The 17882-nt window shown below is 43.1% G+C and overlaps 1 protein-coding gene across 2 annotated transcripts in view; it reads left to right on the forward strand.

Annotated features, from left to right (window-relative positions):
* The window catches only part of LOC140542319 (tetraspanin-15), a 118317-nt gene that overhangs the window by 91173 nt on the left and 9262 nt on the right, over window positions 1-17882 (forward strand). The window contains exons 1-5 of one of the 2 annotated variants that reach the window (XM_072665253.1): window positions 10140-10532; window positions 13288-13473; window positions 13555-13629; window positions 13717-13812; window positions 16387-16506. In XM_072665253.1, the coding sequence (XP_072521354.1) occupies window positions 10446-10532; window positions 13288-13473; window positions 13555-13629; window positions 13717-13812; window positions 16387-16506 (564 nt within the window). In that variant the 5' untranslated portion in view covers window positions 10140-10445. Of the gene's footprint in view, window positions 1-10139; window positions 10533-13287; window positions 13474-13554; window positions 13630-13716; window positions 13813-16386; window positions 16507-17882 lie in introns of those variants that run through there. The other variant, XM_072665254.1, reaches the window with a different exon arrangement.

Here is a 17882-nt window from a genome sequence, read left to right on the forward strand (position 1 = left end):
CTGAAGAAGAACTGAAAGGAACTAAGACTCTTTAAGAGCCTGAGGAAGAAGAACTGAAAGGAACTAAGACTTTTTAAGAGCCTGAGGAAGAAGAACTGAAAGGAACTAAGACTTTTTAAGAGCCTGAGGAAGAAGATCTGAAAGGAACTAAGACTTTTTAAGAGCCTGAGGAAGAAGATCTGAAAGGAACTAAGACTTTTTAAGAGCCTGAGGAAGAAGAACTGAGGGAACTGAAACTCTTTAAGAGCCTGAGGAAGAAGAACTGAAAGGAACTAAGATTCGTTAAGAGCCTGAGGAAGAAGAACTGAAAGGAACTAAGACTTTTTAAGAGCCTGAAGAAGAACTGAAAGGAACTAAGACTCTTTAAGAGCCTGAGGAAGAAGATCTGAAAGGAACTAAGACTTTTTAAGAGCCTGAGGAAGAAGATCTGAAAGGAACTAAGATTCGTTAAGAGCCTGAGGAAGAAAATCTGAAAGGAACTAAGACTTTTTAAGAGCCTGAGGAAGAAGATCTGAAAGGAACTAAGATTCGTTAAGAGCCTGAGGAAGAAGATCTGAAAGGAACTAAGATTTGTTAAAAGCCTGAGGAAAAAGATCTGAAAGGAACTAAGACTTTTTAAGAGCCTGAGGGAAAAGATCTGAAAGGAACTAAGACTTTTTAAGAGCCTGAGGAAGAAGAACTGAGGGAACTGAGACTTTAAGAGCCTGAAGAAGAACTGAAAGGAACTAAGACTCTTTAAGAGCCTGAGGAAAAAGATCTGAAAGGAACTAAGACTTTTTAAGAGCCCGAGGAAGAAGATCTGAAAGAAACTAAGATTCGTTAAGAGCCTGAGGAAGAAGATCTGAAAGGAACTAAGACTTTTTAAGAGCCTGAGGAAGAAGATCTGAAAGGAACTAAGATTCGTTAAGAGCCTGAGGAAGAAGAACTGAAAGGAACTAAGACTTTCTAAGAGCCTGAGGAAGAAGATCTGAGGGAACTGAGACTCTTTAAGAGCCTGAGGAAGAAGAACTGAAAGGAACTAAGACTCGTTAAGAGACTGAGGAAGAAGAACTGAGGGAACTAAGACTTTTTAAGAGCCTGAGGAAGAAGAACTGAAAGGAACTAAGACTTTTTAAGAGCCAGAGGAAGAAGAAATGAAAGGAACTAAGACTTTTTAAGAGCCTGAGGAAGAAGAACTGAAAGGAACTAAGATTGTTAAGAGACTGAGGAAGAAGAACTGAGGGAACTAAGACTTTTTAAGAGCCTGAGGAAGAAGAACTGAGGGATCTAAGACTCGTTAAGAGCCTGAGGAAGAAGAACTGAAAGGAACTAAGACTTTTTAAGAGCCTGAGGAAGAAGAACTGAAAGGAACTAAGACTTTTTAAGAGCCTGAGGAAGAAGATCTGAAAGGAACTAAGACTCGTTAAGAAAAAAAAGATAGGGACGGTCGAGATCCAGGCAAATTGCACCGCCTTGCCTCGTCCTGCCTGGTATTGCTTATGCCCTCTATTTGATCACAGTGCAGTACAATATCCGCAGCAAAGGGGCTTCCTTCATAAAAATCGATAGGTGTGGCCCACCATCAGCTATGAAGTGCAAGAGATCAGACGGTTCATTACACACCAGCTGTCTGCCTGGTTCCAGTGCGTTTTAGCAGGAAGAAGAAGGAAAGAACAAAGGAACGGCAACAAAATCAGAAGCTCCAAAGGTTCCCTGGAGCTAGAAGAGACGGGCCTGGTGCTTTCCTCGTCCTGTTAGCGCTTCCTACAGCTTCCAGTATAAAGATAAAGGTGCTCATGGTGACCCATAGATTCAATACCAACTGAAACCAGTGTCTGGACTTGACTATTTGGCCACTTTATTAGAAATGTGGCCTACTTCCTAGCTTCCTAGCCCTGCCCAAGTGTTAGCCATGCCTAAGGTTTTCTTCAGTGGTCAATTTCCTGACCGCATAGTCAACTCTTGACTGGATATTTTTGAGTGGTGGACCCACTTCCAACTTAGCAGCGACGCTGAGGCGATGAAGTGGCCAATCAGTGGAAGCAGAAGGTAGGGGGTTCTACTAAAGTGTCCAGTTAGTGAAAGTGCAAGGTAGGGGGTTCTACTGAAGTGTTCATTGATTGTAAGTGCAAGGTAGGGTGTTTCTAATAAAGTGACCCGTGAGTGAAAGTACAAGGTAGGGGGTTCTGCTAAAGGGGCCAGCTAGTGAAAGTTTAAGCTAGGCGTTTCTTCTAAAGTGGCCACTAAGTGGAGGTACAAAGTTGGGGCTTTTAATAAAGTGGCCAGTCAGTGGAAGTGCAAGGTAGGGGTTTCTACTAAAGTGGCCAGTCAGTGGAAGTGCAAGGTAGGGGGTTCTAATAAAATGGCCAGTGAGTGGAAGCACAAGCTAGACGTTTCTACTAAAGTGGCCAGTAAGTGGAGGCTAAAAGCTGGGTGTTTCCAATAAAGTGGCCACTGATTGCAAGCGCAAGGTCTCTATCATTAGATCTGTCATTGCCACTGCTGTTCAGATAAGGCTTTTTTTTTTTTTTTGTACGTGAGATGAGCTAAGATGAGCTCCAGGTCCGGCTGTGTGACGCATACTGAACACAAAGTAATAATAAAAGTCTCACCAAGGAAACACGGTGTCCTGCTAGTGTCGGCTGGTGGCCTTTGAAACAATGAAATCATCTGTTATTCATTTCTAATGGGAGAAATGTTCAACCTCAGGAACCGAGGACCTCAAATTAACCTCTTGCGTGTTTATCTTCAAACAAGCGACCTTTCGTGAAATTGCTGACCATGCTGTGCTGCTTTGTCACCTTCGTGTTTTTCTTCCTCTCCATGACATTTGGAAACAGCGTGTTATGAATGCGAGGTTATACAGGGCACTGGCGTCGCTAACATGCGGGACATGTGTCTGATGTTTATCTTGTATTTCATTTTTGTCACTTTGGTGCATGTATAAGGTTTAATGACCCAGAAAGACTGATTTTCCAACCCTAAGCCCTTAAAGCGACCTTTTTCTTAATTTCCTATCTTAAAATAGCAGTTTCTTACCAGCTAGACGACAAAGTCTGGTTAGATGGGAAGTCTGACATCCACTGCACGGTAGTTTAGGGCTATGATATATTTTATGAGACTGGAGAAGATTAGGTTAGGGAGTCCGTGGAAAGATCTTTCCTTGGTCATGCGGAAGCTTTAAGCTGGAACTGACCAGTGGCTTATGGGTATGTTCTGTGGTGTAATTACCGTGTAATGAGTATTGGGAGCGAATTCCTTGAGGAATTTTGATATTTGTGTGATTACTACCCTCCCTTCAGCGCTTGTCATGAATTTTAATGTCAGATAATATGATATATGGTTTTAGGCCCCTATGATTATTATTTTGTCATTATTATCTATAAGCACATATATGAATATATATGTTGAGTTAAGATGCTTAAATAGTACTTGCTTAATATTACAGTTATACAAAAAACAATATGACAAATACAATTGTAACATAATCATGTTGATGTTAGCCTGTGATTAATAACCCAACTCCATGACCACTAAAGGGCCCAAAAGTGGCAGTGTATTTGACCCAGGTATGAAACCCACAACATGTGATCAATAACCGAGTTAGACCCTACAGTTGGAACGTAGCAGACCAGGGTATGGAATCTAAAAACTCTAACCACTAAGGGCTCAACAGTGGCAGCAAAATGAACCTGGGTATGGAACCCACAACCCTGTGATCAACAATTCAGCACATTAACCACTGAGGACCCCACAATGACAGTGTAGCAGACCAGGGTATGAAACCCACAACCCTGTGATCAATATCCCAGCACTCTAACCACTGAGGACCCTACAGTGGCAGCGTGGCAGACCAGGGTATGAAACCTAAAACCCTGTGATCAATATCCCCGCACTCTAACCACTAAGGGCTCAACAGTGGCAGCAAAATGAACCTGGTTATGGAACCCACAACCCTGTGATCAACAATTCAGCACATTAACCACTGAGGACCCCACAATGACAGTGTAGCAGACCAGGGTATGAAACCCACAACCCTGTGATCAATATCCCAGCACTCTAACCACTGAGGACCCTACAGTGGCAGCGTAGCAGACCAGGGTATGGAACCCACAACACTGGGATCAATTACCCGGTAATCTAATCACTGAGGGCTCAACAGTGGGAGCAAAATGGACCTGGGTATAGAACCCACAACCCTGTGATCAACAATTCAGCGTATTAACCAACAGTGGCAGCACAGCACCATTCTGAATAATCAGTGTTCCCCCCTTTAAACAGGTCTTTTTTTGGTCCTTTTCGGTTTTTAAACTAATGTAAGATTGTATGTTCTAAAAATACCCTCTGTTCTGACAGGCTGAGTCTCAGGGACATGTGAAAAAATAAACCATGGCCGCTGCTTCCGGACGGGTTGAGCGTCACTCGGGTATGTAAGCCCTAAATTCACAACAGACGCAACACGTTAGCTTCACATAAGCGCTCATCCAATCCACGCTGCCTCTGACTCACAAAGCTCTGACTTGTTCTTTTTTTTTTCCAAATGACGGCAATTTATGTCTGGTTTAAACCTTCACAGCACAAACAGCAGATCTGATCAGGTGGATAAGTGGATACAGAAATCTGATGCATGGCAATATACAATTGGATGACATAACAGTTCCTGTAGGCGTAATGTGTTGGTGTCCCAATACTTTTGTCCATATTGTCGTTCATATGCACATATGGTTTGGAAATCACACTAATGAGGAATTCCATACAGGCCGTCTTAAATGTGTGGAACCACTCAGTGTTCTTCATCAGTATACATTACTAGCCATTAGCATGTGGCCTGTTTTTCATGTACTACCTCTGCAGGTCATAGCGTTTGCAATATGTCTGAGTGTTCCCTCAGTGCATATGTAGCGCAAGTCTATCAGCAAGCCCTGGAAAAATCCACTCTCAAGCCCTTTGCTGCTGTGTTCATGCTGTTGCTAAGTTGTAATGCGGGTTGACCAGTCAACCAGACACTGTATTGGTTAACTTAGGTTAGGCTTGGTTCTACAATTAAACTCTCAAAGAAATGAGTCAAAATTATGGGCTGATTGCTGTACTTGGACATCTCAGATTGGTTAAACATTTGTATTCCTATCATCAGGAGACCCCAGTTTAGATCTCTAGAGATGCCACAGCCATCCAAACTTGGGAAAAATACTAAACTAAAGAATTTGTGGAAGGAGATAGGTGTGGGTTTATCGTTTATTTAAAAAAAAAATCTTCTGAGGTCTTCTGAAAGCTGTTCACATCAAGCCACGGCCTCCTGAGAAGGTCAGATTTGTGAGTAACCAGTCCTAGTCCTAGTCCTAACAACGAAAGCACCTGTGAAACCTAAACACTTCTTACTAATTAGCTCATCAACACTGAGGTTCACTTACTTTTTCTAGCCTGCACTTTTTCTAGGTATACTCAATTTGCTCAATAAAAGTCATGAACAGGCTGAATGCTTGTGGTCATGATGTTTTTTTCTGGGCAAACTCTGAAATGGACCTGGGGGACTGAGGAGCGTACGGCAGGCGGTGAAACTTTAACTATGTTCAGTTCACAGCACATTAAACTCTTATTTCAAACAAAGACTGCAAGACACTGTTGCCCACTTTATGCTGTTGGTTTTTTTTTTTTTTTTTATTATTTCGATCATTGCTTTGTGTACAGCAGGCTTGCAAACGCCCCTTTTTTCGCACAGGAGGAGGAGAGCCATTCATCTCACTAGTCATCTGACCTGACAATAGCAATTAGGGTGAGTAGTAATGAGCGGATATACATGTGAATTCTGCTGTTCACTATAATAGGCCTTGAATAGAAAAATACATTATTCATGAGTGGTATGGTTTTGAAAGCTGAATTACAGATATACTCTCTCTCTCTCTCTCTCTCTCTCTCTCTCTCTCTCTCTCTCCCAGCCCTCCAGGCCATTGATTATCTTTCAGGTTGAGCTGGTGTTGAAGTTACAATTGCATTTTTCAGAAGTCCTTTTCCTTACTAGGCTTCTAAAAGCTCTTTTACCAGAAGACGTGGACAGAATAGCAGTGTGGTAGTGATCTCCCTTGCCAGGCTGGTCCGTTGGTACTGGTCTAAGCTGGTCACCCACGATACCAGGGTCCAAGACAGATGCAAAGCACATAGTGAACCCTCACTGCATCACTCTATCATGATTGGCAGGCTCAAGGTTCTCCACAAGGGGCACTATGGACACTTGAAGCTTGGTCATACATTCCATATTTTATTTTATATATATTTCTTTATATATTTTATATATATATTTATTCCAACCAACCAAAACTAACATGTTAACCCTGCTGAAAATTCTGGTTGCTGGCTTTGGATGGTATAAGCTGGTCTTTGATGGACAAGGTGTTGGAAAAGCTGGTTATCCAGGCCTATGATTGTAAGCTAACTGTTTAGCCAGCTCCTGACCAGCATAGTGTTTGTTGCATTTGGTTTTGGTCATGCTGGTCGTGCTGGGCTTCAGTTTGGTCGTACTGGTGGTGTAGCTTGGTTAGGTTGATCATGCTTGTAGACCAGCTAAACCATCGAAATCAAACAAAAGAGCTACACTGGTCAACCAGCTTGAACTGGCCAGGCTGGGTTTTTGTTTCAGCAGTAAACCAAGAGTTCTAATTGAAATCATTCGCTGAAGACCTGGAAGGCCCTTGAGGTTCCTACCTTAACCATTGTGTTTAAATGGCCTAGGAAATCCGCTTTTATGACTTCCCTTGAAGGTGGCTATTGGATATGATTATGATAAGGCGGTCCCTACTAAAAAAAAAAGGGCTGTGTCATAGAAAAGCTGTATCACACAGTTCAATACTGTAACTGGAGTCACCTCCTGGGTTCTAGTTCAGTTCTAGATAGGTGTATGTGCCACATCTGGTCATTGCCTCCGAAAGGCTTTAATGGAAGATGGAGAGGGCTCAGGCTTATAAAACTCAATTTACATGTTAATGCAAAAACATCCAGGCAAAATGTCAGACACCTGTTAGGCTGCCTCAGTCCCAGCTGTGGCCAGCCGACGTAATGGGGTGTAATTGAAAATTATTGCCATAACCAGAGAAGATTGAGGTCATGATCGTTAATCTGATTCGGCCCCTTTGCTTCAGTACTGGCTGTGCATTAGACGTGGTGTCCCCAAAAGCCCCGAGACCATTTTAACTACATCTGGAAACACCTCATTCTTCAAATTCACCAGAACAACCCGGTACCTCAAAGGAACTGTTTGGTAATAAGTGAAAAGGTACACAAATCCCCCCTAAAACCAGTCAGGACATTTGGTTTGGTTGTAGTGTTAGCATTAGCTACAAGGCTAATGAAGCTACGAGGAAATGGAAGCCTGTTATCTAGCATTTAGCATGTAGCATTTATTGCTATTATCTCACAATTGTATAGCATTTATTATACCCACGACTAGCTTCAGCCAAATTTACATAACACGTGTTTAGTGTCTGAATAGCTCAGTTAGCTTAGCCCTGGCTTAGCGGCCATGGTGGCTCAGTAGATCACCAGGTTGTGGGTCAAATACCCCGGTCCAATAAGAAGCCACTGTATAGCAAGGCCCCTAACTCCCTCTTTTACTCAAGTTAGCATAACTAATGAATAAACACAGCCATCTTGAAGCCCTTCATTATGTCTGTTCATTTCATGCAGTACAGAGAGAATAAGGGTTTCAAGATGGCGGCTGCTAGTGTTGTTTATGCATGCGCAGTGCAAATCGGCCAAGGCGCGCAAATCCGGTAGTGGCAGTGCCAAGTCCGTGGTGGCGGTGTTGCTGTCCTTGCCTGTTAACGACCTCGACCTCCCTACTCCTTTCTGGTTAGCAGGCTAACGCTACCGCTGAGTTAGCATGTTTAGCCGATATGGATATGGCAGCGTGTGGCACTTTAAACCACTTAAGGACACGCTTTACACATGCATTTCTGGACAAGCTGAGAGATACAGAACCATCACCAAAAAGTAAAGAAGCATGTGGAGGCGGTAGGTGAGTGATATTACCGGTCATCTTGCCCACTTCTTCAAAGTTACATTTAACGACGACGACTTTTAATGACAATTATTTTAAAGCTGTTATTCTAAGGTTAAGTGTTACATAGTGTTGCTTTAATGTGCATTTGTTACATAAATATATTCCCATGTCTATGCTGATCACCACAGCTAGTAGGGTTAGGGTCTTGGGCCCGCCATGCTACAGCACCCCTTGAGCAGAGAGAGTTACAGGTCTTGATCAAGGGTCCAACAGTAACAGCCTAGCTGAACCAGGTATTAAACCTCCAGACCTGTGATGAATAACCCAGAGCTTGTACCACCAAGCTACCACTGCCTCAGAAAGTTGTCTTGTAGCTCCAGGGCAAAACTAAGGAAGTGGACTTTAGATAGCAAGCAATAAATTTGACTCTTTCAATCTCTTTAAAGCTGCTTTTCAGTCCTCAAAGCTCTGATTGCAACCTGACCCGGCCAGTAATTGGTTTGTCCCAATGACTCATAACATCTAAACACCTATAATCCTTCTCTGACCGCTGGTACAACAAAGTGCAATTGCTTTAAAATAGCCCTTGTCTATAGGCAGCATATGTAATCTTCTGTCTGCACAGCTGCCGCAGGCTGAGGACTTGCGAATCTGACCTACTTTCTCATGACGTTTGACAGTAACAGTCCGCCAAGGCGTTCTGTCCTTCCTCTAGCTTCAGCCCACTTAGCGTAGTACGGAGACATCTGATTTTTTATTACCCAACCATTTCCCAACCTAACTGTGTCCCTTAGAATTAAGTAGGCGATTATATGTAAATGTGCTGGTTTTTGTGACATCACAAAACTCCCAGTCCTAACGAAGGACTGTTGAAAAGACAACCATGGACCAAAGTAAAAAAAAACAAAAAAACCTGATAAAAAACAGTGATAATAAGTATAATAAATAAATGAATAAATAAATAAAATGTCAATTCAAAAGTGAGAGACGTGCACACTTCATACTAATGCCTAAACATAAAACCATCTATCAGTATGACTACGTCAACAGCGTCTAACGAACGTCTTATTTTTGAGCTAAGATGGCCATGAAAGGCTCCACTCTGGTGGCTCCAGCAGCTTGAGCTCGACAGGTCCTTATCTCGTCTCGCGTCCTTCTCTGGGAACAATCAGTCTCCATACAGTAAGAAGAAATAAGCGGATGGACAAAGGTCAAACAGGTGCGTGATGTGTGTGTAGGCCATACTGACGAGAAGGTGCTAGTCACTGCCATAGAGAATATTCTCACAGCCTGAGCTTACAGTACTCCCTCATTGTGAGTAGCAGCCCAACCCAGCAAATGCGTCTAGATCATCTTAATCCCCTGAAAATCTTAAACCCCGTCCTTCTAACAATCTCCAAGGCCTGAATATTGGTTGTGACACAACTACGAAGACTGCATATAAATATATCCGTCCATAAAAATGTAAAAGTGAGAAATCATAGGGCTGTGCTATTTGGGCCTAGCTATCGGCCAAGGCGCGCAAATCCGCTAGTGGCAGTGCCAAGTCCGTGGTGGCGGTGTTGCTGTCCTTGCCTGCTAACGACCTCGACCTCGACCTCCCTACTCCTTTCTGGTTAGCAGGCTAACGCTACCGCTGAGTTAGCATGTTTAGCCGATATGGATATGGATATGGACACTTTAAACCACTTAAGGACACGCTTTACACATGCATTTCTGGACAAGCTGAGAGATACAGAACCATCACCAAAAAGTAAAGAAGCATGTGGACTGAGGCGGTAGGTGAGTGATATGCGTCTAGATCATCTTAATCCCCTGAAAAACATAAACCCCGTCCTAACAATCTCCAAGGCCTGAATATTGGTTGTGACACAACTACAAAGACTGCATATAAACATATCCGTCCATAAAAATGTAAAAGTGAGAAATCATAGGGCTGTGCTATTTGGGCCTAGCTACTGGCGTCTATATATATATATATATATATATTGTATATATGTATGGAACGCTAAAACGTATGGATAGCTAAAACGTCAATACTACGTTTATTAACCTAAAACACATTGAATCATCAAAAATAAACATTTCATGATTTTCTGTGCTTTTTAATGAGTGTCTGTTGACAGTATGTAACATTATTACCAGTGTCAGGTACTGGCCCTTTAATGGGAAAAAGGTGCTGCTGGCCCTTTAAGGGTTCTCCACGGTTAGCCGCATGAACTTGTTATTGTTAGCAGCTTAAGTTTCAGTTTAGCTGGGGAAGGAAGGGGACTGACAGCCAGATAGCTAGCTATCTAGATAAGCTCCAGAAATGATGGATCCCGGGCGGGTTTGAAGTATATGGTTTTTTATTTGTACTGTTTTTTTTATATTTAAAGGGACAAAACCGGGGCTGTAGCTAACGTTAGCGTAGCTGCCGGCTGGCTGGGACGTTGCTGGTTTTAATGGATGGACAGCTGGACTGAAGCACATCATGCCTTCGTACGAAGAGTGGAGAAAGACCATCCACTTCTATTACTTTATTAAGTTCACCCTGAACGTCTATTCGATGCTGTTTTCGGTGAGTACAGCTGGCTGGCTGGCTGACTGATGGGCAACGCTGCACCAGCTACCGCCAGTCTGTCAGTCTGAGTCCAGTCTGAGCAGAGGTGGCGAATCCAGGTCCGGACCGTAGAAATCCACTCCAGGATTTCGCTACAACTGCCTGGGTGGCTCCGCTGCAGCGGAGCCACCCAGGCAGTTGTAGCGAAATCCTGGAGTGGATTTCTACGGTCCGGACCTGGATTCGCCACGGTGCTCAGAAATACTGTCAAACACTGTGATTTGTGTTACATTTACCAGGGTTTCGCTTAGTCGGTTAGTCGCCAGTTATATTTTAATAATATTAATTACATATTTTGGTCTAATATCCAAGACGTCCTCATTAAACCTGGGCGTGGGACGATTTAAAGAGACAAAGCCCTTTTGTTGTTGGCGCTGCTCGCCGCCTCAGAACGAGGCCAGCCATTGTTACCCGGATGTAAGGGGCTTACCTGAACTGTACCCATCATAACCGGCACTTGCTGTCACTCTTAAAGGGGAACTTGACTGATTTCCAAAACTTTACACCTAATCAAACGTTTCAGAAGTAAAACCAGTAAGCCAGAGTGGTCCGGTGTGCAACAGTCCCTATAGAAAATCTATTTTTTCTCTATTTCTTTCTTTATTTCTTTTTTTTTTTTTTTTTTCAGTTTTTCGTCTGTTTGATCATGATCACCATTTCATATTTAAAGTCTGAAGACACGGCTTCCACTCACTACCGTCGTAACCATATATTAGTCATCGATATTACATGCCGTTCCTTCCTCTGTGAAGCTGAATAGAAACATTACTGTAATCTATACTTAAGTTAAAATACCTGTATTCTACATTTTTATTGTTTTTTTTTTTATTCCCTTTAATCAACTTTTATCTCCATGACCACTTCCCAACTTCTCTTAACCCCTTTTAACAATTAAACAGGCAGTTTTTATTTTTTTATTTTTTTTATTTTTTTATATACTGCGCCTTTAAGACTGATCTTTGTGAACAATTGTTTTAAAGCTGTTATTTTAAGGTTAAATGTTACATAGTGTTGCCTTACCAGGCATTTGTAATATATATATATATATATATAGGGTTAGGGTCTTGGGTCGCCTTACTACAGCACCCCTTGCGCTGCGCCTTTAAGACTGATCTGTATGGATGAGCTATGTTTTGATGTTTTGGCTGCCCTGTGTTGTTCCTCATTGAAGATGCAGCCCATCCATCTGCTGTAGGTTGTGGCTGTATGTAGATGAGAAATTGATAATACTTGGACCTTCCCTGGTGGCACTTCCCGGGGTATAGTTTTTGCTAAGTCACGCTAAGTCACGGCGGCGGATGCTTTCCTCAGCTGTGCTTTTCCCCAGCAGCCCTTCCTGACGGCTAGAGTTAGCTTCTAGCCCCAACACTCACTGCACAGCTCACTACACAGCTTTAGCTTTCAGGCTCACCAAGTTTGAGGTCCCCTTTTCCAGACAGTGGCGTCTGGGAAAGCCGTAGTCACGTAAAGGCCTGATTTGCATTAAAAAGTATGTGGAGGTGACTTTACAGAGGTCACCGAACCTCTGTTGTGGTTCTGCTGGAAGGAGGTTCGCGGTGTGTCACCTCTGTTGTTGACGCTAAAAAATAATGAGGTCAGTGGTTTGTCCTGTTTGTTATGATGAGGGTTGGTACGGTTGCACGGTGGTGGTTCATGCCCATGTTTTTGTTCCTGCTTAGATGTACGCGTTCCTCTCCTGCATGTCTTGACCAACCTTGTGGTTTATTGTTGTTATTATTTTCCAGCTGGTTAAAAAAATAAAAAGAATAATAATATTAATAACAACGTGGCGTGCTTGTGTCCTGGTCCTGGCTGGATTGTAAGCAGCCAGCGGGCTGAACTTCTCTAAAGCTGATGATTCTAGCAGAACAGCCTCCTCGGCCTGTTGTTTTTTTGCTGTCTGATCAGTTCAAATCTCTCCATCCCCTCCTAACCCCGAGTCTGGAGGCTTTCCAGCGCACTCCGAGACAGGCTCTATTAAGAAACCTGCGCTTTAGTGGCAGCAAATTTGCCTCGTTAAAAGGAACAAAGCGAAGATTGTTAGGAGAAGATGGAAGCTGATGGACAACAAAGTTAATTAGCCAATCAACTTGCATTAACCTGCTGGGAAGGGCAGAGTGAGGAAATTAAAGCGTAAGTGGTTTAAATGAGCTCAATTTGCGCCACTGCATTACTTAGTTCCAGCGCTAATCGAGCCGAGGCCTTCCGCCTCAGCCTTGTTCCTGATTAATATGACTGTGCATTTGTTCCTTTTAAGCTCTGAAAGGCCCGAGTTCCCCAGTAGAGCGGTCTGATGTTAGCTCTGTGAGGCTTAAAGACTCCCTTCCTCTTATAAAAAACCCCAAAACATATGGTTAAGGCTGTCTGATCCAATCCGAGTGTCTTAACGCCGAGTGTCAGCCGATTCCAATGCAACCTTAAAATCCCAGGATTAAAATAGCCAGTATCCGATGCGCCCCATCCAAATATGCCTGTATTCCTAGTCCAGAGTAATAATTCGTAAGCCCATTGATGAGCATGATGAGTGTGTCTAAACTTCTCACCACAGCTATATGTAAATGACCTCTGTTCTGATTGGCTGCCATGTTTTGAGCCTCATTGGACCTGCAAAAGTAACCTGCTGCCGTCTTAAAAGGTGGGAGTGTATACGTCATTTATATTCCTCCCTTTTTCTTGTCTGTACGTCCATCCCTCCCCCCCCTGCCCCACCCAGTTCCTGGGTCTGTGTGTGTTATGTATAGGCCTGTACGCGGAGGTGGAGAGGCAGAAGAACCGTACCCTAGAGGGCGTGTTCCTGGCCCCGGCCGTGGTGCTCATCCTGCTGGGCCTGGTCATGTTCACCGTGTCTGTGGTGGGCATGGTGGGCTCCCTCAGAGACAATAAGACCCTTCTGCACATGGTAAGCACCATTTCCCAACTTCACGAGCCATGCTTTGGGCCAAACTGGCCCCCCCTTGCTAACTGAAGCTCGTCTTCACAGTTCCTCTGCGTGCTGTGTGTTCTGCTGGCGCTCCAGGCCGTCGGGCTAATCATCGCTCTCCTGTTCGAGAAGACGGTAGGTGGCTTTGTGTTTGCGTGACCCCCCCCCCTGCATATGGACCACCTTCCCTTTTCATTCCGTCCCTCTCTCCTCTTCCCGCAGACGTCCGAGTTGTTCCAGAAGAACATACGTGAGGGGATTAAGCACTACTATGACGACCTGGACTTTAAAAACATCCTGGACTACGTGCAGGAGAAGGTTTGAGACTTCCTCGAGTTGAGAAACTGTGCGCCTACACTCTTTTACAGGCATGTCTGATGTGTGCTTCAGGAAGGAAAGCTGGAAAACGTCCAACCGGTCTTTCCTCAGAACAGACATTATTATCATGGAATAAAAGCGGAAGTGGAAATGCTCTGTTTTACCAGCGGGAGAACCGCTCGCCTTTCTCTGCTTTTAAACCAGCATTCAGAACCGAGCGGAGGCTAACGCTAATGCTAACCCCAATCACAGCCTCACATTCACCCACTATAAACTGGTTATGTCATACCAGTACACCAACAACCACAGACTGCTGCGTTTTATAGGAGCTGGGAGCTGATTGGTCAAGGAGGAGAGTCCGACTGGATTCTAAGATATTAAACACAGTATAAAACAGTCATTTAAAGAAAAGTCTTGACTAAACTAAATCAGTCAGTCCAGAATTTCGGGGAAAAAATCGGACCTGTATCGGACGATAGGAGAGAGATCGGATCAAGGGGCAAAATAACTGGATCGGGCCATCTCTAGTTAGCACCGTGCTAATTTCTAGAGCTATAGCTTCAGTTTGTTGTTAAGATAAGATAAGATAAGATAGTCCTTTATTAGTCCCGCAGTGGGGAAATTCACAGTGTAACAGCAGAAAGGGATAGCAGGACACTCAGTTACAAAAATTTAGATAAATAAATAATTTACACTATATACACACAATATAGATAAGAATTAAAAAAGCAATAAACAATATTATTTACAGTAAAAGTAAATAAGTTTAATTGCACATGGGGGTGGGATATTGCACATAGTATTCCCTGAACATGAACATGTGTGTGTAGTTAAGTGTGTGTGTATGTGGTTAAGTGTGTGTGTATGTGGTCCGCTGGGAGCAGGAAGGAAGGACCTGCGATACCGCTCCTTCACACACTTGGGGTGAAGCAGCCTGTCGCTAAAGGAGCTGCACAGTGCTGCCAGAGTCTAATGCATGGGGTGGGAGCTGTTCTCCAGCATGGATGCCAGCTTGGTTGTCATCCTCCTGTCTCCCACCACCTGCACTGGGTCTAAGAAGCACCCCAGGACAGAGCCGGCCCTCTTTATGAGTTTGTCCAGTCTCTTCTTATCTGCCGTCAAGATGCTACTGCCCCAGCAGACCACTCCATAAAAGATGGCAGATGCCACCACTGTGTCGAAGAACGTCCTCAGGAGCGCTCCCTGCACTCCAAAGGACCTCAATCTCCTTTAGCGACATTGGCCTCATAGCTCCACAGTTACACTAAAGAAGCCAAACTTCAGACGCCAGACATGTGTTGGCTAATTGGCTACACTTGGCTTAAGTATTCCTTTGAGTGCACTTACACCTCAGTGCTGTTCTACTCTATTTGGGTTTAGCAGTGCCGCCCTTCAGCAGCAGCACAGGCTGTTTAGTATCACTGTAGTGTTTTGGAAAAGCCGAGCGGAGACAGCGGCTGAGTCTGTACAGAAACCTGCTCGCTTCTCACTGGAGGTTTTGTGTTTGGATGCACTGCTGTAACGTCTCCTGAATGCTGTACTTCACGCTTTCCCAGACTGGGACCAGCATAGCTAAAGAATTTGGAATGTTCTTCAGGCTGATGACTGTGAAATGTGTTTTAAGTCCTTCGTGCAAGCAGAGTACTCGTTTTGTACTAATTTCGCACTCCTTAAGCACTACTACGACGACCTGGACTTTTACAAACATCCTAGACTACGAGAACTATGCATTATCTATAAACTGTACTTTGTCAAATCAGAGAGTACTGAGCTTGTATCAGAGTACATATTTTTAATCAGTCTATCAAAGTATTTATTTTATCAGAGTAGAGTATTAATTTTGAGTTCAATTTTATCAAGTACTTTAATCATCTTTTTTAGCAAAGATCATTTATTTTTATTAAGTAACTGATCATAGTTAATTGTTAAAAAATAAAAGTAATAAAATACTTATCAAAGTAATAACTTTTTTTTATCTAGTTTTATCTAGTTACTAATTTGTTCAATTGCTTATCAAGTGCTTATTTTATCAAAGTACAATTTTTTTAAAAAGTACACATTTTTCTTTTTATTATTTCTAGAAACTAAAAAAATAAGTATTTAATTTATTTAATTTTTTAAAAATAATTTTTTAATCAAAGAGCAATTTTTTTTTAAGTGCACATTTTATTAGAGTATTCCTTTTTATTATTTTTTATATTTTTTTTAATACGTACTCAACTAAAAGAGCAAATTTTTAAAAGTACACATTTGTATATCAGAGTACTCCTTTTTATTATTTTTATTATTATTTTAAGTAAGTACTCAACCGATCAGAGGAATTTTTGTGTTAATTTTGTTAAAAAAATTAAAAGTACGTAATTGATAAAGTACAAATTTAATTTTTAAGACTTAAGTACTAATTTTTTTTTATTCGTACTCAATTATCAGGCCTCACCTTTTCTGACAGCTCACTCATTATTATTCCTTTTATTAAAATTATACTTGTATTGTAATGCTTCTCCTTTCAAAAAAACAAATGGTGTGTTGAGGGAGGTGTTGTTCTGTTAATATCTGCCCTTTCTGTCTCTGCAGTTCTCGTGCTGTGGGGGTGACGAGTATAAAGACTGGGCAGTGAATCAGTACCATTTCTGTAACGGTACCGGACCGCTGGCCTGCGGAGTTCCCTACACCTGCTGCATCCACGACAAAGAGGTGAGTCACTGACACTCACTCGCCCACACACACATTTCCATAGAGGTGTGTAACCATAATACAGCACGCATCACGCTGCTGGAGGCGTGGCCGTTGGGTTCAGGTTCTTAATAACAGATACTTCCGACAACGAGACGAAGCTAATGAGTCATGGAATCCTAAGTCTAGACGTGTCTAGACAACAGCGAGTCATACAGTGTCAGAACTCGCTGAGACACGGTTTGAGGAGAGTGATGCTAATCGGTGTACATAGGCTTCCATTACTACTTAGCCACGTTAGCCGTGCAGGATACAAAAAAAAAAACAGTGCCTTAGTCTGCTGGACCACTCAAAGCCCCCAAGTGGGCCCGATTCTGATTGGCCCGCCTGTCTTATGGTAGTGTAGGAATGAATTACGGCTGTTTTTGGTCCGTAAACACGCACAAACACACACACAGGCACTTTGTAAATGGCCCTTTCCTTCACGAACGCAGCGCAGCACAGAATGACACAGAAGCTCCCTCCTCCTCGGACTGTGTGGTACAGTATGTGAGTGAACACTGTGTGAGAGTTTTGCTGATGGAGAGCATCATGAGCTTATTGACTGAGTGGATTCAATTAGCTGCACTTTCCTCTCTGGAGAGCCTTCAGAAGCCTTTCTCCCTCTCTTACACACACACACACACAATCCATCTCTCTCTACCTTTCCCCAGCTTTCCCCAGCTTTTGCTTTTGCTATCCCTCTTGCACTTGATCTTATCTCTCTCACACTGTCTCTATCTCTCTTGTGATAGTTCTATGTCGATTTCACTCTGTCTATCTCGTTTGCTATCTCCCTCATGCTGTCTCTAGATCTCTTGCTATCTCCCTCATCTTTCTCACGCTGTCTATCTCGTTTGCCGTGCCCAACCTACAGACATATGCTGTCTCTCGATCTCGCACTAGTCAACTTGTTTGCTGTCTCTAGATCTCTTGCTATCTATCGCGCGCTATGTATCTCGTTTGTATCACTTTTCATCTGGTTTGCTGCCTCCCTCATGCTTTCTCTCGAACCTCTTGCTATCTCTCTCACGCTTTTCATCTGGTTTGCTGCCTCCCTCATGCTTTCTCTCGAACCTCTTGCTGTCTCTCTCACACTTTTCATCTGGTTTGCTGTCTCCCTCATGCTTTCTCTCGAACCTCTTGCTGTCTCTCTCTCGCTATCCATCTCATTTGCTATCTCCCTCATGCTGTCTCTTGATCTCTTGCTATCTATCGCGCGCTATGTATCTCGTTTGCTGTCTCTCTCATGGTGTCTCTGGATCTCTTACTGTCTGTATCGTGTGCTCTCCCTCATGCCGTCTCTCGAGCTCTTGCTATCTCTCTCGCGCCATCTATCTCGTTTGCTGTCTCTCGCG

Source organism: Salminus brasiliensis, chromosome 20 (genome assembly GCF_030463535.1).
Source record: "Salminus brasiliensis chromosome 20, fSalBra1.hap2, whole genome shotgun sequence".
In the NCBI taxonomy this organism is placed as follows: Eukaryota; Metazoa; Chordata; class Actinopteri; order Characiformes; family Bryconidae; genus Salminus; species Salminus brasiliensis.